At 41.0% G+C, this 22,667-nt stretch overlaps 1 protein-coding gene across 5 annotated transcripts in view; it reads right to left on the reverse strand.

The window, feature by feature from the left end:
- The window catches only part of HECTD4 (HECT domain E3 ubiquitin protein ligase 4), a 190,370-nt gene that overhangs the window by 73,603 nt on the left and 94,100 nt on the right, over positions 1–22,667 (reverse strand). For 3 of the 5 annotated variants that reach the window (XM_030860498.2, XM_030860497.2, XM_030860496.2), the window contains exons 19-38: positions 22,337–22,490; positions 21,778–21,878; positions 19,990–20,188; positions 17,749–17,895; positions 16,519–16,623; positions 15,276–15,439; positions 14,452–14,685; positions 13,262–13,454; positions 12,964–13,068; positions 12,398–12,486; positions 11,843–12,018; positions 9,239–9,374; positions 9,004–9,145; positions 8,748–8,914; positions 6,121–6,267; positions 5,253–5,437; positions 3,065–3,218; positions 1,659–1,939; positions 1,239–1,428; positions 199–280 (exon numbers count right to left, since the gene is read on the reverse strand). In XM_030860498.2, coding sequence (XP_030716358.2) covers positions 199–280; positions 1,239–1,428; positions 1,659–1,939; positions 3,065–3,218; positions 5,253–5,437; positions 6,121–6,267; positions 8,748–8,914; positions 9,004–9,145; positions 9,239–9,374; positions 11,843–12,018; positions 12,398–12,486; positions 12,964–13,068; positions 13,262–13,454; positions 14,452–14,685; positions 15,276–15,439; positions 16,519–16,623; positions 17,749–17,895; positions 19,990–20,188; positions 21,778–21,878; positions 22,337–22,490 — 3,151 coding nt within the window. The remainder of the gene's footprint in view (positions 1–198; positions 281–1,238; positions 1,429–1,658; positions 1,940–3,064; positions 3,219–5,252; positions 5,438–6,120; positions 6,268–8,747; positions 8,915–9,003; positions 9,146–9,238; positions 9,375–11,842; positions 12,019–12,397; positions 12,487–12,963; positions 13,069–13,261; positions 13,455–14,451; positions 14,686–15,275; positions 15,440–16,518; positions 16,624–17,748; positions 17,896–19,989; positions 20,189–21,777; positions 21,879–22,336; positions 22,491–22,667) is intronic. The other 2 variants (XM_030860500.2, XM_030860499.3) reach the window with 1 other exon arrangement.

The following is a 22,667-nucleotide window of genomic DNA, read 5'->3' on the forward strand; positions in this document are numbered from 1 at the left end:
TTCTACATTTTAACGTTAATGATACACTGATTTTGACTAGTTCTCTTGAAAATGGCCTCAGTTAAGCCACTGTCTTCAATTTCTCACCCTGTGGTAACTTGAAATTAAAAAAAAAAATTTCTCCTGAAAACCTGAAGCCTGGCATATGTTCTTCGACTGTGGGTCTTGGCGGAGCGGGTTCCTTCATATTGGGGTTACCTTTGTCATGTCTCGGTCCATTTTCACGACTTTCTCCATGTTGGCACCAGTACCAAGTCGGAAGGGCCGTCCTTCTGAGCTACTAAAATGGGAAGGCAGAGAGAGGCAATGAGTTTACAGGCATGGTCACAGATGGGGGAGGCCTCAGTGAGTGATCTAAATCCCAAAGTGAGGGGATTTTAAGAACAGCCTGGATTGCTGCCTTGGTGTGAATGACTGGATCTTCCTTTCTAATAATTCAGCTCCCCCTGCCTCCTAAACCTGGCTCTCAAAAAAATCTTTCACCAAATTTGTACTATGACGTTTCACAGTGCCCAGGAATGTTCCTTGGAAGTTTCTTCATCTATGTGCTGACTTGCCCTGACCACGCTTAGTAGTGCTTTCGGCTGCCATGATGGCAGACAAGGGATCCAATTATGAGGATGACACCATCATTCAATCATTTATTTGAAGAGAGGACTCTTCCATCTGAGACATAAACACCTCTCCTAAATTCCCTTGTGCTCTGTGGGATCTTCTCGTTGTCCTGGATTCCACTGACAGGGCCCTGTAGATTTGTAAACTTTGGACAGTAATTATGTATTTTTACTTCCTTGTTGAGCAATCATACCATTCATCCTTCGATTAAATAAAGTTATAAAAAAGTTTCTTATTTCTTCACCTCACAGTCAATGGTATCCCTAAATTTACTGATGGCTGAAGGATGCCAATAACTGAAAACCAAGCTGCATTATTCCTTCTCAAAGCCCAGGTCACACTATAGACTCCTCGTAGGACACAAATGATACATTCTCAACAGGATTTTCACTCTGTTGGGTCTGGAGAGACAGTACCTTTGGGTTCTGCATCAGAGGGACCTGCATTTATATTTCAGCTCTGCCTCAGTTTCTCCATATGTAATGACAGGGATGATAGTAACATTGATTACCTCTTAGGGGTGTTAAGAGGGCTGAGACAGTTGATACCTGTAAGGGGCTTACTCAGCACAGTGCCTGCGACATGGCTAGTGCTTGATGGCATATAGCTATTACAATCATCACCTTAGTAATGGTTGGAGAACTTCATGGGATGACTGGTCTTCCCGCTTGTGGATAAAGATAGAGAGCTTGCCATCCACTGCTTCACTCTCTTCTCCAGGGTCTTTATCTCCTTTTAAGGAACTCTTGGGGCTGATTTTTGTCAGCGTGGTGTCAGGTTCGGAAGCGGTTGGAGAAAGGACTGTCTGACATCCTTTAAGCAAACAAAAAAATTGCGAAGTTGTTTGTGCGGCTCCCCTGTATAAGGAAAGCACTGGCTTTGGAATCTCTCTTCCTCCCTCTCTCCCGCTCGTCCCTTCTCCGCTCTCTCTCCCTTTTATCACAGGAAGCACAGCTGCAGTTGTGGACAAGGGAAAGCTCGGTCTGACCGTCCACAGGAAGTGAGCGCCTCAGTGCCAGTCTTCCGTCCAGGAGGCTACTCACCTGGGACCACGTAATCTGCTAGCTTTGCTAAGAGCAACGAGGCGATCTTGGACGCTGGGTCGCTGGGATCCTCTTGCTCGCTGTTTAGGGAGGGGACAGAATAGCTCCAGGGTGGGAGCTCCACATTCCCACAGTCTTCTACGCTCATCAGCGGGAGTGCCGCCCGGCACAGCTGAAGAATGATAAGAACCAGCTTTGGGGACGGGCGTTGGTCAAGCAGCAGGGAGAGGAGTTTGGACACACAAGCTGGCTGGCTCAGGATGGCTTTACCTATGTGACTCCTGCAAAAGGAGGAAGAAAAGGTCCACAATGCTGAGAATGTTATCTACAGAAATTCAGAAGCAGAAGTTCCCTAGATGAGGTTGAACAAACTGATGACTTCATATTTAATGAGGAAGACACAGATTTGGCAATACGTTTTTATGAAGGAGAATTAAGGGTTTTTGTAAACATCCGATGAAAGCTCATAATTGACCAATAATACTTTAAAAGATTTTTGAATATTTTCTGATACTTGATGTTTATTTAATTGAGATCCTATAGTTCAGCACGATTCACAGAACACCAAGACTTAGAAACCCAAGCTAGGAGGCTTTTAGTTTAGTCTTTTATTCCTCTTTAAGAAGTGCTTCAAGACCAGAGATCATACAGTGTTGTACTGGCCTCAAGAGTCTGGGATCTGCCACAGCTGAACCTGTTACATTTCAGCAGAAACCAAAGAATAAGCAGCCTTATGTGGACAAGCTTTTGTGGGCCTCACAGCTCACACATGATTAAACCTCCACAGAGTATCTTCTTTTAAAGACACAGCATGAGAAGGCGAATTAATTACAGGTCCTGGCTGATTATCCTTAAATCTTGCTATAATGAAGGTAAAGATGTTTGGTTACTGAATGCAATTGTATTGACTCAAAAGGCTAGCAGCTGTTGCCAGTCAAGTATTGAAGCAAATGATAATATGTTATTTTATGATGTAGATATTCACCTAAATAATTTTCTTATTTTGGAACTAAATGCTATTTTTCAATGACTTCATCCTCTGCTATTTTTCTTGATGCAGGAGCATATCAGGATGGCCTAGTAAGATGTTTCTAAAGACAACCACCCGCAAAGGAAGCCAAATCACTCAGAGGAAAAGCCACCTCCTCCCACAGCTCCAGCCAGGCCTTCCTTTTTTTTTTTTTTTTTTTTTTTTTGCGGTACACGGGCCTCTCACTGTTGTGGTCTCTCCTGTTGCGGAGCACAGGCTCCGGACGTGCAGGCTCAGCGGCCATGGCTCACGGGCCTAGCCGCTCTGCGGCACGTGGGATCTTCCTGGACCAGGGCACAAACCCGTGTCCTCTGCATCGGCAGGCGGACTCTCAACCACTGCGCCACCAGGGAAGCCCCAGCTGGGCCTTCCTTACCTCGAGAGGTCATTGAGAAGACTCAGGACGTCCTGGAGGGCATCATTCCCGGCAGCCTGGTTGCCACAGCTCTCTGTCGCTCGGGCGAGGTGGTTAGTGAGAAGGCTGGACACCTGACGGGCCAGACCTGAGTGCACAGCGTCTGTGGAGCCGCCTTCAGAGTGCAAGAAAAGAGAAGCACAGTGAAAGCTCCAGGAAGGCATGGCGAGTCTGCAGGTGTGATGAGCCTGCATTAAAGCCCTCCCTTCGCCCAATTTTCCTTTAACCTGCTCAGTATTTCATTAGCCATCCAATTAGTGTCTCCTCATTAGATAACAACTGAACATGAACAAGGTAACAGTAACTTGAGAAATGATTCAGTGTTGGGGAAAGACATTCCTCTTAATTAAAACTGAATATAATTCATCCACACAAAACCCAGAAACATACTTTGATTGACAGGCAAGAATCACCATTTTACTGTGATGAAAATATCTTGATTTTTTTTTTTTTTAGTGAGGTACAGTTTGTGTACAATATAAGTTACAGGTGTATAACACAGTGACTCGTAATTTTTAAAGGTTGTACTCCATTCATAGTTATTATATAATATTGGCTATATTCCCTATGTTGTACAATATACCCTCGTAGCTTATTTTTTACACAATAGTTTGTACTGCTTAGTCCCCTACCCCTATAGTGCCCCTCCCCGCCCCTCTTCCCACTGGTAACCACTAGCTTGCCCTCTATATCTGCGAGTCTGTTTCTGTTTTGGAAAACGTCTTGATGTTTAACTCACACCCTACCTCTTCTCAAACACAATAAAAGACATTTTGGGGTCTTTCTATTTTCATTGTAGTTCCAGAGCCTTCCCCAAACATCTCTCGTAAAGGCCACAAAAATCACTTGCCATTTATTGTTCATTCTACCTAGAAGTCTTCTTTATCCTTCAAGAAGAACTCACATGTCACCTTCTTTGGGGAGCTTTGCCTGATCCCTAGCACAGCTGGTCTGTAGGGACCTCTATGCTCCCATAGCACTTTGTGTGCACCTTGATCATGGCATTGATTGCCCGGTAATTATTTGTTCATTGGTCTATTTCCCTCACTGGACCATATATATATATATATATATATATATATATATATATATTTTTTTTTTTTTTTTACATGGATCATCACAGCATCTTTATTTTTAATTGGACCATATTTTTTAAGGTGAGGAACGATGCCTTATTCATCTTATGCCTGGCTCTCAGGACAATAAGACACAGAGTGAATGAATAAATAAACAAGCTATATACCTGGGATACTATGGAGAAGTTATCCTTCAAGTTTACTTTTTAAATTGGATTGGTGACTGAAAATATAATCTGAAAATAGCACCTCAAAAGTGCAACTGGAAAATCATTGCATAAAAATATTTATTCGGACACCGTTAGCAGTGTTGACAGAAAGGAAATGAAAGATGTCTTCAATTTCCTGGGGTTACTGTACTCCTTTCAGATGGTTATCATTCCTCCCCACCCCCGCAGCTTTACTGAGGTATGATTAGCAAATAAAAATTGTATATATTCAGATTGTAGAACGTGAATTTTTTAAAAGGTGTACAACGTGATGATTTAATATGCATATGCATTGTGAAATGATTACCACAATCAAGTTAGTGAATGCATCCATCACCTCCCATAGTTACCTTTCTGTGTGTGTGGGAGGGGATAAGAACACAAGATTAATTCTCTCAGCAACTTTCAAGTATATATAAAGTATTATTAATTCTAATCACAATGCTGTACATTAGATCTCCAGAACTTATTCATCTTATAACTGAAAGTTTGTCCCTTTGAACAACATCTCCCCATTTCCCCCGCCCCCTAACCGTGGCAACCACTGTTCTACTGTTTCTGTGAGTTTGGCTTTTTTAGATTCCACATATAAGTGAGATGGCTGCAGTATTTGTCTTTCTGTGTCTGGCTTATTTTACTTAGCATAATGTCCTCCAGGTTAGGATACTCTTTACTGTCATAGAGTAGTAAATTTTCATAGAACCATGCCGATGAAGAGGCTCCCATGATAACATAATTGATTCAACCAATCTACTTATGTAATTTAATATAGCTTTTCTTTCCCCCATCCAGCACAAATACTTAATACATAAACACATCAATAGAAGAAATCAATGAGCTCTAGAAAGGAATCCTGCTTCTCACCTTCTTCTTTTTCCCATTCAACACAGCGGTTGGCAAGCACCTGGAAGGCTGCCCAGGCCATGGTGGCCACCTTCTGCTTCTTGGTTTGTTTCTCACTGGAGCTGGACTCAGTCTGACTGCTCAAGCTGCACAGTCGATCCATGAGCTGAACAAGGCCACTGCGCACCAGGCACTTCTCTTCACTCCTGGGCCAGGCAGAAAGGGTTGAATGAAAGAAATATAACTGATTAGCCCTTAGGAACTTCTCACTTAAGATTCAGGTTATCAAAGGGTCATAAAACATGTCAGTATAGTTTCTTGTCCACAACTTAGGATACCAATGTATAACTCAACATAGAAATTTTTTAGAATGAGTATTTTCCTTCATAAATAATGAACGTCAAGTTCTGGTTAGTTCGTATACAACAGCAAAGTAAAAATCGATGGAATCAACACAAGGTTACCATAATAGAAAAAAACTACATACTTTATCATAAGGGGATTCAAAGAATGACTTCATGAATTCTTGACATTTTCAAACTATTAATCAAGTAACTAAGAGAGGAAATAAATGTGCAAGGGCAAAAAATTTTGCTCAGTATATAAGTAATTTCCTAGGGACCTATTTCTTTCCTTCAAACTTCTCCATTTTGACACTGTAATATAATTCCCTAATGGGGATCCACGCTTGATCATGCAGGAACTCAACAATAAGGAATTTACATAGTAACTTTAAGTGTCTGTCAGGAGACAAGCTCATTTAATCAGAGTGATAGTGTCACTGGATAATCAAAACCAAAAAATCCAATTTTTTAATTAAAAAATATTTCTGTTTAATCACTACATTGTGGTGTACCTTACTAACAATAAAAAGCATTTCCTTGCTTACCTGGTGTAAGGTATAGTACATAAGAGTCCGATGCTATTCGCACAAGCGATAGGGTAACGGGCGCACAAAGAGACAACAGAAGTCATGGTCTCGCCAAAGGCTTCCTGGACCTGCTCGACCATCCCACCACAGGTTAGTTCTTCAATTCTAGGGAACAGAACCAAAGCTCAGACTTCCTCAACCATGTCAAGAACGGCGATAGTGAACACAAGAGCAAGAGAGTTCTTCTGAGAAACCCAAGAGTGTCTAGATGAATCCAGAACTGAAGGAATCTTGGAGATCAGTGTTTCCCAAACTGCAGGATCACAGAAGGCTGTTGGGCAAGATTTCTAAGTGTGCCTCAAAGACAACGCCCACACTCAAGAAAAGTCTGGGAAGGCTTCGCTGGTGGCGCAGTGGTTAAGCATCTGCCTGCCAATGCAGGGGACAGGGGTTCGACCCCTGGCCCAGGAAGATCCCACATGCCGCGGAGCAGCTAAGCCCGTGCGCCACAACTAAGCGTGCGCTCTAGAGCCTGTGTGCCACAACTTCTGAAGCCCATCCGCCTAGAGCCCATGCTCCACAACAAGAGAAGACACCGCAATGAGAAGCCCGCGCACCGCAATGAAGAGTAGCCTCCGCCCGCCACAACTACAGAAAGCCCGTGTGCAGCAATGAAGACCCAACACAGCCAAAAAAAAGAGAAAAGTCTGGGAAATCCCACGTTAAGTAAAGGTAAGCTGGGTTCCTCACTGCAGGACTACTCAGAATCTTTTAAGGTTAAAGTCTTTCATATCTCTAGGAGCAAGAGAATGGCACCCAACATTTCCCAAACTTATTTAATAATGAAACCATTCATTTGAGGCATGGCTACGACATTCCATGCAGCACTGAATACTGTAAATGCAATTGCACTAGTGAGAAAACCAAGACACAAATAGATTAGCGAAGCGTCCTTTGCAAGTTCGTACTCTGATTATGAGCAGAATGTGAGAATCCTGTTGGGAAATAAGACTTTCCCAATGTAAAAACACAACCTGGGATAGATTCTATGGCAATTAATGTTAGCTGAAAACTGGAACTATCGGACTTATCTACAAAGATATACAACATAACATTGTTTATAATAGTAAAAATAAATAAAAACTAAGGTTTAAAAATAGGAAATTGGCTTAAAAAAGGTCCAGGGATATGATGCAGTGCTATCCGAGCACTAAAAACATTATAGGAGATCACTACGGTTAGACTAAAGACTGAACAAATACACTAAAACATTAATAGGTTTTATTTTAAGATGCTAGATTTACAGGTCATTTTTATTTTATACTTTGGGATTTTCTGCATTTTTTTTTTTAGATGTCTGACACATGGCATTAATAATGTCATGAGGGAAATGTAATGAGGGAAAAAGGAATAATGCTGCCAGTGTTACAGAGAAACTACTCTGGAAGTAAGCTGTGGCAGTCACTAGTGTTACTCACTACGCCTCTGGGCACCGCTGCGGTTGGGTGGGCATGTGACTAGTCTGGCCAATGAGCCAGAGCTCTGACAAGGGCCCTGAAAGCTTTCGAGATGGTGGTCTCCTCCTCTTTCCTGAGCTCTCTGTGAGTACCATGAGCCAAGACAGACCTGCAATGGATGTGAGCAAGAACTAAAATTTTGTTTCTTCCACAGCAAACAGCAGCCCCCGTTCCATGAAACTAGAGAAAGCCTGTGTGCAGCAATGAAGACCCAACGCAGCCAAAAATAAATAAATAAATTCAAAAAAAAAAAAAAGAAATTTGATCTAGTAAAAATAAGCACCAAAAATATAAGGATATAAGGTTGTTGACTGCAGCACTATTGTTAATGCAAAAGGAAACCAAAACAGAAAGAAGGAAGAAAGGAAGGGTGGAAGAAAGGAAGGAGAGGGAAAGTGAAAGAGAGAAAGAAACAATAAATGAACCTAGGGCTTCCCTGGTGGCGCAGTGGTTGAGAGTCCACCTGCTGGTGCAGGGGACACGGGTTCATGCCCGGTCTGGGAGGATCCCACATGCCGCGGAGCGGCTGGGCCGGTGAGCCATGGCTGCTGAGCCTATGCGTCCGGAGCCTGTGCTCCGCAACGGGAGAGGCCACAACGTGAGAGGCCCGCGTACCACAAAATAAATAAATAAATGAACCTATGTGTCCATCAGTAGTGGATGAGTTAAATAAAATATAACCATCTATACAACTGAGGTCCATGAAGTTCTTAAAAGCTATAATGTAGATCTATACATATTAACATGAAAAGACACAGATATCCAAGATATATTGAGGAAAACAACTGATTACAGTAAGGCCTGTGTAATATAATCTGAATTGAGTTTTAAAAAAATCATACACATACACACTTAAGCATACAAAGAGAATGAAATAGCTATTACGTATGCATAGTTGATACAACAAGCTCTTAATGAACAGAGTGGAATTTAGGAAGGGAAGGGAAGGAGACTTTTACTTTCTGTTATATGTGCTGAATTTTTAAAATTAAATCCTGTACCAGTTTTGTTAAAGTATATTATTTTATGGGAAAACATTAAAATCTAAGATCTTGCTCCAAGAGTAATCTCTGGAATGGCTTTTGCCCATTCCAGACAGGACAGTATAAACTAACAGAAACAACTGACCTGGGTCCTCCCTGAAGGACCATTGTCACCGGACCCACAAGATGTGTCACTCCCCCGACTCGCACGGCAGCCGTCAGCAATTCCCGCATGTGCACCAGCGCCTGCTTGCGAGTGTTTCCCCGCCGCCACCTTGTCTGCGCAGCCAAAAGAAAGCTGCTGCTGGACACCTGAAACGCATGAAAAGGAAGTACACCTGACTCCTGCTGTCACACGACCCCTCGTGCTATCCACCTGTGGTCGGCAAAACGTGACGTACAGCTTGGTCAGGGTTGGTGCCGATGAAAGCAAACAGCTGCCCCAGCAGGACGCTGTAGGTGGGCTTATCCCTGCTGTCCTCGATGGCCAATGACTGCAGGAGCGTGAAGGAGCTGCTGCGGTGGCTGGTCACGTGGCGCCGCCTACAGCCAAACAAGAAAGCCGCTCAGGGAGTGTGTTGAGATGACAGCGCTCAGCCGCAGGTGGGAATCCGACCTTGGCCATTAGCTATTTACCTCTGATTTGCTCTAGTAAATTCCAAATCTTCGTTACCAATCATTTCCAGGTCAGAAGGAGCCGACATGCTGCGAAGAAAAACAGGCTGCCGCACAGCATGAGATATCACCTTTGTTTCAGAGGCTGATTTACAAGCTGGAACAGAGAGGAAGAAGAACGTTGACATATCTGCTATCCTATTTGTAAGGATGGCAGCAACAGCGAAAAGTAACAGGCAACCACCGAACTGTCTAAGAGTATCTTTGCTTTCCAGTTCAGCCACCAAACCAGCTAGCACAGCACACAGATGATTTTTAGGCCAATTTTTTTGGGGGGAGGGCGGGGGGCACCGTGCCGCACAGCTTGTGGGATCTTAGTTCTCCAACCAGGGACTGAACCCAGGCCTTCAGCAGTGAAAGTGCAGAGTCCTAACCACTGGACTGCCAGGGAATTCCCTAGGCCAATTTTTTAAAACCTTGAATACTGAGGTTTAAAACCTCGAATATCAAGGTTAAAAATTACTTTATCTTGAAAAACTAAACTCCTTTTATCAAATTGGGTTTCCAAAGAAAGGCTGAAAAATTCATTTAATTTCGTAAACCATCAGTGTTAACTTTAATATTAAGCATTCCAAAAAGCAAGAGAGGACAGAGAAAGTAATTTCTGGAAGCAAAAAATCTTAATTCAAATAAATCCAGATCCTTTTTTTTTTTTTAGAGATGGCCTTTGTTCCCCCTTTAATGTTGGCTTTATTTAGCTGACTTATTGCCATTTGGTGATACCTCTGCTTTGATCATAGTTGATGTGAGTAAATATCACACTTTAGCTAGAATCTGACCAGCCTTTCCTATAAGATATACACTCCTATCAAGGAAATAGTTGTTTTGTAAAGGAACACTTTAATGGAAGCAGACAAAACTGCATGTGAAGACAGGTAAAGAAAAAAAGATGTTAAGAAAGTTGAGGTCATTTTGAATCTGTCTTAAAAATGGTTAGATAGCTTCAATCTAAAAAAATTATAATTTTTGAAGACATTATCTCTTAGGAAACTACTGGTTCATCATTTCTAATGCCAAAAGCCTCTTGGAAAGCACCACCAGGCTTACTGAGTGGGTAAGTCTTTCATGGGACCTTTAATGAACACGGGCTAATGTGGCCAGGGACATGGTGTAGCTGACCATCTTAGCATGTGTTCATACTGCACACCTGGCATGCTTCCCCTGCTGCAGGGGAACCCTATTACTGGGGTCAGAAACCTGGGAGTCATCCTAGACTTCTCTCCCTAGTGAGAGGAGCCCTGGGCAATCAGATGGGATGAAAACAAGTTCACTTGCTCCACAGTGTCCATCGGGCAATGGGTCTAGACAACATGGAGTCTTTCATTTAAGAACATGTTTATGGGCTTCCCTCGTGGCGCAGTGGTTAAGAATCCACCTGCCAATGCAGAGGACACAGGCTCGAGCCCTGGCCCAGGCAGATCCCACATGCCGCAGAGCAACTAAGCCCGTGCGCCACAACTACTGAAGCCCGTGCGCCGTGCTCTGCAATAAGAGAAGCCACTGCAATGAGAAGCCCGCGCACCGCAATGAAGACCCAACGCAGCCAAAAATAAAAATAAATAAAATAAATTAAAAAAAAAAAAAGAAGAAAAGAACATGTTATGACTTCTTCTCTCAGGGTAAGAATTAACACTTGCTATTATGGGCTCTGCCCAGTGTGTGGATCTGGCTTAAGCAAGAAGACTCGTTGATTTCCCTGAGAAATGCGTTTTCAAGCTAGCAATTAAAATGTGACCAGGAGGGCTTCCCTGGTGGCGCAGTGGTTAAGAATCTGCCTGCCAATGCAGGGGACACGGGTTTGAGTCCTGGTCCAGGAAGATCCCACATGCCACGGAGCAACTAAGCCCATGCGCCACATCTACTGAGCCTGCACTCCAGAGCCCGTGAGCCACAACTACTGAAGCCTGCATGCCTAGAGCCCGTGCTCCGCAACAAGAGAAGCCACCACAATGAGAAGCCCGCACACCACAATGAAGAGTAGCCCTTGCTCGCCGCAACTAGAGAAAGCCCACGCGCAGCAACGAAGACCCAACACAGCCACAAATAAATAAATAAAATAAATTAATTTAAAAAAGAATGTGACTAGGAAAAAAATTAATAGTGGAAATTCATGCTAGAAGGTTCCACATAATTACTAAAGAGGAAATGCAAACTCAGCTTCAAGTAAAGAGAAAAATATGATGCATTCCAGGATTCACAACGTTGACTAATTATATGTTACTATGAAAATGGCAATCCATAATCTAAAAATGAGGGGCACTGGGATTATAAAAATACATGTTATTGGGCTCCTTAGATGCTTCCCCTCAAAACTAAACAAGGCAAATGACGAGGCACCCCTGATGCTCAGATGACTCACAAAACACCACATGAATTCAATGAAAAGTACTTCTTGGCTGGAAAAAGTAAAAGGCAAAATTAAAAAGTTGAAATTTCCTTTTCTTCCTTTCTGTGAGTACACAAGAGTGATTTTCTTTTCTTTTTCTTTTTTTTTTAAAGCAGCTGATGTATGTTTTATGAACAGACTAGCGCAGACAGCCTTTCAGGGCTGGCTGTCAGCAGTACCCGGTGTTTCTGCGGGGGTCCCTGAGATGCTTCTTGTGAGGCCGGACTGGGCCGCAATGGTGACGTGCAGCAACAGCTCAGCTCGGTTCATTAGACTCTTCACTAACGTCTTCGTTTTAGCCAGTGGGTGCGAGGGTTTCTGAATAAGAGAATTCACTTCTTGTAGGAACTTCTCCCTATAAAGAAAGACTGATGTGCATTTAGTTGTCCTCTGGTTTACCAAAACTAAAGTGTTTCATTACAAAGGATATGAGAAGATAGAGGGGAACCTAAGCAAAAGTAATCTGATAAATATTGCTCGCCTTCCCCCTTCCCCATCCGAGGAGAGCCGTGCTATGAACTGTGGCCAGTTTTAGTTCCTTTTGCCCAGTTTCAAGTGCCTATATGCTAACTTCTGAAGGCTAAAATCAAAGTTTCCAAATACCAAATAAGTTCCAACTCTAAAATATTTAGTTGAATGCACAATATTTTTTAAAATATCTGTTAAGAGATGAGATTTTTGTTTTGAGCATCAAAGTGATAAATTAGCTTTACACAGTTACTAACATCACTAACCTCAGAGATAGGACCATGTTTTCAAGATCATTTCCATCAAAGGAGACTTCCTTCATTGAACACAAAAGTTCTAGTTCTTTCATTTTGTTCTAAAGAAGGAAAAATCAAGAAAAGATCATATGCAGAATCTGCAAAAACTGAGTTTTACTGTACGTGTTAAAAGGAACAGAAAATTTCAGGGAAAAAACCCACCTTTGGTCCATATTTCTACACCAGAAGCACATTTGTAAGTTACTATTTGATATTTTAATGATTAAAAATGGCAATGACTACTTTCTGGGGATTTCTTCAGTGCTTATAACTCTTTTATTTTTTTTTTAAAGGCTTGAAAGCAGAATTTGATAATGATGATAACTGCTTTATAAAACTATTAATTAAATAAGGAGTAACTTATTCTTTGTATCATTGACATGCTAATCTAATCAACCTTATTTAACCCTTTTTGAACAATGGGTATGTTTCAAGGTATGCAACATTTTAAAAATCATGTTATCTCTACGCACACAGTATATACCATTGTACTACAAATAGCAATGCCCCAGTGATGAGTCATACAGCTTGCTCACCTCATTAAAATGGTAATCATAGAAGAAAGGCATGTTGTTCTCCAGTTTCCCCTGTGTGGCATCATCAACCTCACTTTGCCATTTCTGTTCCAATTCTGCAACACTCTGACACATTAAAATATAAAACAACGTGAAACTAGATGCAAAATAAAAACAAATGCAATCTGTAAATTCAGAAATTTTAGTTGCAATAATCTTTTTAAAATTCAGATCACTTTTTAAACTTCATTAAATTTCTAGGAAAGAAGTCATCTCCCACAGTTATAAGAGACATCTAAATGTTTTAACTTTCACTTACCTGCAGCTGTCTCTCCATGGCATTGAGTTTCTTAAATGTCTCTCCCATGATTTTACACAATAAATCATATTCCTCAGCATGTTCTTCTTGATACTGGAAATTTATTAGGGACTGCAGTGCATCAACCAAGTTCAAGTGCTTAATGACACATGATACCACCATTTCCTCCATCACGTCTGGCTGGATTACTTCTCTGCGATCACAAGGGAAACCAGTCAGCTATATGACTAGAATTGGTAAGTTCTCAACTTACCAATACTGTATTTTATAGATGGAAGAGTGTACGCTTTGATTTAAGTATGTTAAATATTCACCACACTTTCTTTATTACAAGTTGGCAATAATTTGATATATTTAAACTGATAAAACTGACATTGGCCGATGAAGCTGAAAATCAAAATTAAACAGACTTCATTTTCTATGATTTGTATATTTTGAGCTGGTGTTATATTAGAGCTGGAATAGGTCTGAGGTTAATAAAAGATCTTTGGCACGATATATCTGCCAATTAATTTTATGCAGTATTATGGCTGGTAGTATTTTGGGCGTATGGATGTTGGGCTGAAAACAACGGTGCTTTTGTACTTTTTCATGTTAAATTTCATCTATTCTTCAAATTCTTCTCTCTGAAATGGCCAATCTTGCCTCAGAAGGCAGAGCAGAGGCCTGCAAAACAGACTTAACTTTAAGCTAGAATACCACAAAGACATTGGTAACTGCAAGACCTCACATTCTAGATTAAAGATTACCATCTCTCCAGGCCTTGAAAATAAAGAAATGTCTCTAGACCCTATGGAAACCAAAGTTGATGACTACCTTCAAGTAGAAGGTCAAACCACCTGAGAAAAACCTAGAATTTGTCAAATGTTAGCATGCATCAGAATCATATGGAAAACCTGTCAAGACACAGATTATACTGGGCCCCATCCTCAGAGGTTCTGATTCAGCAGGTGTAAAATGGGGCCCAAGAACTGACAAGTTCTCAGGCAATACTAACGTTGCTGAGCCCACGCTTTTAACCCACCGACCTGGAACACCACCTGGGGGTACTCTCCAGAGCACCTGGTTAACATTCATCAAGTACATGTAAAATGAAAGGTTCATCTGCTAGACTACAAGAAGAAACACACCCCCTTCGCTTGTTTAAACATTTTTTCATTGGGAAAATAAAGTGCTGTATAGCAACATACTTTATACTTGGTCTAAATTGAGGTCTGGCACGCCCAGAAATTTCCCTGAGCTTTATCATGATTCCTGGAGGCAGCCTGATCCGGGGCAGGTCAAAGTAGTTTCCAACAGGAGGCACGAGGACGTCAGAGGGGTAAGTGAATTCTCTGTCTTCCTCAATGGTCAGAGGCAGTGGAGACGGGCTTGGAGTAAGGGCAGGGGAGATCACACCATTGGCCTCCACCTGCCACTGGCACCTGAACATAAAGAAGAAGAGATTCTTCACTTCCTCTTCTATCTGGAAAGCTACTTGAAGTTTGCAGATATATCGATATTCAACATTTGAAGGATCACATTATGTATTAAGTATTTATTCATCAAACCTCCTCCAGAGGCTGAAGAAAAATGAGCATTATATGAAACCCCATCTTTGGGACTCTACCTCCTCCCCAACATTTTATTATGAAAACTTTAAAATATACAGAAAAGTTGGAAGAATTACACAGTTAACACTCATATACCCACAGCCAAGATTCCAGAAGGAACACTTTGCTATGTTTGCTTTATTGTCCATCTTCCCATTCTTTGGGGGATCCTTTAATTTAAGTATACAGTACTTGGGTTGGAGAAAAGCTTACACAGTTCAAGGGTGTAATTTCAAACTTAGTAAAGTAAGGGTCACAAGGCACTCTGATGTAATCTTCATCTTATTTCTTAGACACAGCGATACCCATGGGATTGGCAGGCAGTAGGCACAATCAGCTGGGAAATGTACTAAAAGTAGTTTTCCACATAAAGTCCTTCTTCCTTTGCGAGCAAAACTAGTCCAATTTGAGCCTTTTCTTACCTTTGTAAAAGTTTGGACCGCAGCAGCTCCTGACAGGCTTCTTCTTCTTTGGTAATTTCTGGTCCATTGTATAGGATTCTTAACATAGAACAAGCTAACACAGACAGACCTAAAGCCAGGTCTACCAGAAAAGGTAAGCCTCCCGACACATCCTCTGAAGACTCCTACAATGCAGACAGGGCAAACCAGACTGGTCAGTTACATGGAGGAGCGCTTCACCTGCACTGCAGCACACTGCACTGTCCCCAACCACAGGGGCTCATGGAGCAGTATCAAGTATCATTGCTATGGGACACAGAGACAGCACCCAACACCATGAGTAGATAGACGGCAGCACTGGAATGACCACAGAGTGAAGTCTCAACACAATTCTGGAGAGAGAAGAGTCAGTAAGACTCCATATTAGAAACAGCATAAATCACATGCAAGATTTTTTGGATAGCTTCCTCTCTGCTGTACCTATCCAGGTATAAATCACTATTTCATTTTGTCACCTCCATTCTGTGCTTGAACGAAGATGCTGTCAATGATTACACTGAATTCATTCAATAAATATTTATTGAGTGCCTACTGTGTACCAGCCATTGTTCTAGGTGCCTGAGATAAAGCAGAGAACAAAACAAAGAGGCCTGCCCTCATGGAGCTTACATTCTAGCAGATAATCCCACTCCAGAGATCCTTGGCTTGGTTAAACTTAAGCAACCGCCAAGTCTGAAAATACGTTTTAATTTATTTAAATAGATTTAATTTATTTAAATAGATTCCTGGGAGGAAGGTAACTGGTACTGTTAAAAGGAGTAGATTAAACCTATAATCTAACATGAGTAACATGAGTAATTAAGCAGAGACAGATCTAGACTAGCAAGAAGAGCCTTTGGGAACAGAATAAAAATAATCCGATTCTACTACTCTTAAAACCCAGAATCCAAGGGCTCACTTCTACCAGGTGTTCGAGTCTTCCTCACCCTCTGGAAAGATGCTGGAGACAGACCACCTCTCCAGGCTTTGAAGACGGAGCCCCTAGCAAGGGATTCTTTCTGTGGTGCTGTACTGATTTTAGGTCCCAGCTAGTTTTAGTCCATACAACTACTACTTCTATTAGTGGTCTACTGCTGCGAAATGGAAGAAATGGATGAAACAGCAGCTCATATTTTGCCTTGTTTCCAAGGCAAATATGATGTACGTAACCAAGGCACACAGGAAAAAGTACACTATGCCCACAGCAGTGGTTAGATTCAAGTACCTGAGCGCGAACTGTGCAAGCAAAGCCCCACATAGCTTTATCGGGAGTGTTGTGTTCACGGCCACTTCTCATTTCAAAGGAGAAGGTGACTGTATCTCCTTCCACCTTAAAATTTAAGGGGGGAAAATGCACTTTAAAAACAAGACACAATTTTCAAGAGAGCAATGAATTTCAGAGATTTACTTTCAGAAGGACCACAGCCAACATTTCACTTCTTTTCTCACTCGCTTTTTGATTCAAATTCCATCCCCTCTCATCTGGACGCCAACCTTTCAGCTGTCTCTCCTGACCAGGTAGCTTTGGGAATGAGGCATCTGTGAAATGGCCACGATTGCCCAATAGCAGGATCAGAGTAAAGATCAAATCTTGAACGTAATTTCAATAAATTCCTCAGATTTCTACACTTTCTGCCCTCCCCCTCCTCCATCTCACCACCTCACTTGTGCCAATAAGGTGGGCAAATAGCCATTAGCTTGAAGAACACAGAGTGATGAAAGACCTTGCTCTGTATTGCTGAATCAATACCATGAGTAAGAAACAAAATGCAGGAAATCAGAGAACAATTAAAAGTATTGTGCTGATCCAGATTTGGACGCATCTGGACTATACCTCTGGAGGTAACTTGCTGCCTATGGTTGAATTAAAGAGGGTACATAATATATGTGAGATAAAGGCTCTGGGAGCAGACTCTGGAGAGGTTTTCACATTTTAGTGGGCATTTCAGTTCATATTCATATTCTAGGTAGATATGTTATAGTTCAAGGGCCCACATTACAAAGCATGGCTCCAATCTCATCAGTCTGAGAATGGATAGTTATTTTGCTCCAAAGGCCCCAATTCATTTGAAAACACTGATTCCACATTTTAAAATGGCAATGGCCCTATGGTTCTAGGACACCCATCATAAGGGAGTCTGGAGAATAAGTGAGTGGGAAGAACTAGCAGTCCTTTCAATGGACAGGGAAAGAAATGCTGTGACAACCTCAGCCCATGGAGTAACCTATGGAACAGACAGATACAAGTTCTGGAGCGGATAGGGGTCTGATGCCTTATGAGTGAAAGGAGGGTCATTCTGAACAAAGTAGTGGGTTTACAGGCCTACTGAGGTAGCCCCACCTCAACAAAAGCCCCCGTGGCAAATGTCTTCTAGAAATAGAGTTAATACTTGGGCCCACGGGGAATGCAAGTTCATTTTCTTTTCTAGGAAGCAAATGTGCCTGGATACCATACCTTCACCAAGTCTTTCGGCCAACCAGTTCCTAAGACACTACGGCTGCCATATCCCAGTGTGTTGCCTCCATACTCAGCAACCTTCCTACTGTTTGTGTTAGGCCCCGCGTATATCACCAACTTCAAAACAGAAAATATACTGTTAGACTGTAAAAGAAAAACAAAAACAACATCTACAAATAAAAAGGCTGCAAAAAAATGTTTGTTTAAAAATACATTTATAACCAGGCACTGGTGTCAGGATAACTAATATTTCCCGATTTTTTTTTTTTTTTTTTTTAAGTACAACTGATACTTGTTTAGATGCAACCAGCCATTGGTATTTACAGGGCAGCCACAGAGTAGTATCAAATATTACTGCAATTTAATTGGCTTGGGGACCTCACATTAAAACAGTTATACTCAGCTATTATATGTATTTTTAAAAGTAGCTATTTTAATCCTAAGTAATGACATATAGCCCATTAATAACAGGTATAGTTTGCCCCCTTAAATCCTCCCCAAAATTAATAAAGTGAACAAATACAGATGGCAAGATGGTTATATCTAACATAAAAAATGAAAGTAAAAAAAAAATTCAATGAATAAGGATTTTTAAAAATGCAACAAATTGAAAATAAGCCATATATTCTTAGAATGTTGCTTAATGGTATAAAAAGAAATGACACAAATTTGGGCCAGAAAGGGGGCTGCTTCTTCTTGGGTCAGTTTTCATGTATCAATATTTTTCTTCAATGAAAGCTATTCATTTATATACAATTAACCAACTTTCTAATATGGAGGAAAAAACATTTAGACATCATTTGGCACTCAAATACTTTCATAGGAAGAATAAGGCTCTGGCTTCTGTAAATACCTAATTCTGTCTTGTAATGCACACTGTGACTACCTCTGAGCTCAGTTTGGATCTAAAAGCTGCACTTTTAGCCCTGGATGCTTAATCATTTTGTGATTTCTTACCCTTCTGCACCTTTGGGGGACACCAGCCAGGGACCACTGGAAAAATAAGAGTTACTTTTGTCCATGTAGTAAGTCTCCACATTTAACACTAATGTCTACAGCACGTGGAGGTTAGCTTACATCAGAAGATGCAAGTTACTGTTTTTTAAAGGAGAAACAAAATGACACCCTCTAAAATGGCAACCTCTTCCATTTCCATTTTAAACAGTCATATTATTTGAATGTAGGAAATGGGGGTAGCTACTGCCAGGAGCTGTGAAGTGGGAAAGACTGATGCCAGGAGATATATTTTTTGAAAGGCCCACTAAAGAATTTTCTAAATTCTCTTGCTTCCAGCTAAGGTGAGAGTTTGAGGGGCAAGTCTTAAACCCCTCCAGACATCTGGGAATCTTCACTACCCTAAAAGATAAGGGGAAAGAGGATTCTATAACTTGCCCAATAATGTGTTTCACCATCTCAGTATACACAGTTAAGAAGTTCCCTATTTTTACCCTAAAACTCTCCCTTGATGGGATTTAAGACCATTTGCCCTTATAGTTCAGAGAAAAAGACAAGATAGCTAACAATCTACAAAAAAAAATCCTGTGTACATAAAACACTATCAGACAATCCTGCAGTTGTTCTTATACATTACACATCACAATTTCATTAGCCTTTCCTTGTAAGTTCAACACGATGGTTTACAATGCAACAATTAGAGACAGAAGAAAATACTTCAACCCCTAACATGATTCCTTTTACTTATAATTGTTCAGCCACTAGGTTGGAAACTATATTTCCTCAAAATCTATGTGGGCCCTGAGGTAATGGCAAAGAAGAACAAATAATTTAAATAAATATAAACCAGATCCTAGGCACATCTGAAACCCTTCTAAAAAGCCACCTTCTCCCAAAAGATACATGAGAAGCCCCAAGAATTGGGCAGTAAGACCTTTTTAGATGAGTGGACACCCACATCTACAGGAATTCCAAGCACCGAGGGAAGGCAAGAGTGAAACAGCATGGGAAAGAAAATTTCCTTTGACTTGGATCTACATCTTTGAAAGCTTACAAAAGTCCACTTTCAACACATCATTAAAACACTGTTCTCAGACTGCAGAGGTGCTGGCTCTGACTCCCCCAGTCACTACCCTTCAAGGCATTATCTTAAGAAGCTCTCCTAAGAGGTATCTGCAGACAGAAATAAGTCAAGAATGGTGACCAGCAGCAAAGAAAAATAAGAAGCATCTAAGAAATCAGCTTATTAGAAGTGAAACCAATACTAAATCAGTTCTTGCTTACTTTGTCATAGTCATATTGTGAAGAGCATCTGCTATCAAATCTAAGGTATAGGCAGCGAGCTCCGGGGATATGGACAGTTTCTTTAAATTTATAGTTGTCTCTGACAGGATGGACTGTTTCCACAGTCTTCCCAGCAGCCCATGGAGCAGGAATCTTTAAACCAGTGAGAAACCCTGGCTCTTCCTTCTCTTCCAGCATTCTAAAACCAGACAAAGAGAAAGTGATTGAACTTAACAGCAAGGAAAGGAAAATGTATACACAATAAAATACAAAAGGTTAAGAAATTTTGCTCTAATTTTCCACAACATACAGTATGACAGCACTGTAACCAGAAACATTTTTTAACATTCCTGTATCTAAGGTTCTTTTTTCTTTGTTAGACAATATATTTGCATTTCCCCCCCTTTTTTCAAGGGGGAATCCCAATTCATATCCAGGAGAAGATCTTGCCAACTCTCATTTAAAATTCCTCGGGGGTAGGGGGTGGGGGGGGGGAAGATACTCTAAAGGACCTTTAAGATTGGCCACTTTCCAAATCCCACAGGAAGTGTCCTGTAAAGTTTCCTTTGTTTATATCTAAATGTCAATTGTTGAAAAACCCATGAGACTGCATGACTACTTTTACTATAATTTTTACTAAAGTGCCTTCAAAGGTCCTCTTCTCTACTGTCTTTGAACTCTCAAGGACTTCACAGCCCAAGACTGTGGAATACAAACTCCTGTATCCTAAACTTAGCTCTTGTGGATTTCTCTTACTCCCTTTCAGCTCTGCGCTATCCAATGTGGGGGCTACTTCGTCAAATGTGGCCATTTAAGTTGAATCTAAATGAAACACAGTGTAAAATTCAGTTTCTTGTTCACATTGGCCACATAGCAAGTGCTCAGTAACAGCACGTGGCCGTGGCCAACAGCATCGAACAACAAAGATACAAATTTTCATCACCGCACAAAGCTCAACTGGACAGCACGCTGCTCTAGAGAAACTCGAAGTCCTTCCTTTCTGATCAATGTTTTTAAAGACGGCTTTAGTGAGATGTAATTGACATATAATAAGTGGCATATATTTAAAGTGTACAATTTGGTAAGTTTGGCCATATGTTACACCTGTGAAGTTTCCTCCATCCTCTTGGTAATCCAGGTGATCACTTCTTTGCTTTATTTCACTAGAAATTACTTTGTATTTTCTAGAGCTTTATATAAATAGAATCATACAGTTTGTACTTCTTAGGTGGCTCTGGCTTCTTTCACTCAGCATAAGTATTCTAAGACTCATCTGTGTTGTTGAAAATATCAGTAGTTCATTCCTTTTTATTGCTGAGTAGGATTCCATTGTATGGCTATACCACAGTGTGTTACCCCTTTACTTGTTGATGGACATTTGAGTTGTTTCTTGTTTTGGCCTATTCTAACTAAAGCTGTTAATGAACCTTCACAAAGAATCTGTGCTTTCTTTTCTTTTGTGCACATACCTAGAAGTGGAATAGCTGGGTCATATGGTAGATGTAGGTTTACTTTTTAAAAAACTGTCAAACTGTTTGCCAAAGTCAAACATCTCCATTATTTGTATATGAGAACTTTTCAGTTTTGAACTAATCTCTTGATCTGTGGGGAAATTTGTTTTAACCTGTTCCTATAATCTCCAAAGCAATTCTCTAATTATCTGTAAAATTTTGCCCCTGAAGTCTCCTTCTTTTCCCAGTTAGAAAAATCATTGTTGTAAAAGGAGTACTAGGCTTTCGCCAGAAGAAAACGTGGCAGAGGTTCCTGCAAGGAAGCAGCATCCCTTACCTCTCATCAGGGAACAGCCTGCCCTTCTGGTCTGATGCACCACATGGGGAACAGCCCACCTCAGCAAAAACCGGACACTGGGTTTTGAGCAGCAAAGCCGTCTGAAACACAAAATCATCATGTCCTAAAGTGCTTACTTGTCAGTTGTTGGGATGGTACTACAGCCAAACTCAGAATTCTCACTTAAATCATCTTTTTACAATCCTAGCCTGCTCTCTTTCACTAAGAAATGCTTTGCTACTTAGACCACTCAATATTGTTTTATTTAACACTGGAATGGAATATATCATTTATATTAGTTACCAATATCCAGCAAGGGCTCAGGAGACTAAATATAATGAAAGGATCTCAGCTGCATCGTAGACAGCATTTTTACAGCTGACCGGCAATCAGTATTTGTTAAAAGATTGCAGTAAGTAATTCAGTCAAACAAATAAAATGTTTTCCTTTAATATTTCAGCTTATTTTTATGACACAGTGTTTTTCTTCATTCCACCTTTATTTCGCTTTATTTCCTGCTCCTGAAGAGCAGTTCACTTTGGCACGCCTAGGATCATACCTGACTGGTATAAAGTACCAGCTGCACTAGCTGAGGCATCAGGGCATCGGCCATGGTCAGAGTCTGTAAATTTGGATGCATCAGGGAGGTCAGTAACACAGGAAGAAGGTGACCGAGCATAGTAGCCTTAGTAACTTGTTCCAAGCCTTTTAACCTACGAAAGTTCAAGAAAACACACAGCTTAAGCAGTTCCCAAGCATGTAAAGAAACTATTATCATTCTTATCTGACAAATTCTCTTAAACTGCACCTCCTTAAACTAGCTAAGCACTTACCTTTACAGCAATTCAGTCTACAAATTTCCCACCTACCATGAAGGAGAGGGAGAGAAC

The sequence above is a fragment of the Globicephala melas genome, chromosome 13 (assembly GCF_963455315.2).
Source record: "Globicephala melas chromosome 13, mGloMel1.2, whole genome shotgun sequence".
Classification (NCBI taxonomy): Eukaryota; Metazoa; Chordata; class Mammalia; order Artiodactyla; family Delphinidae; genus Globicephala; species Globicephala melas.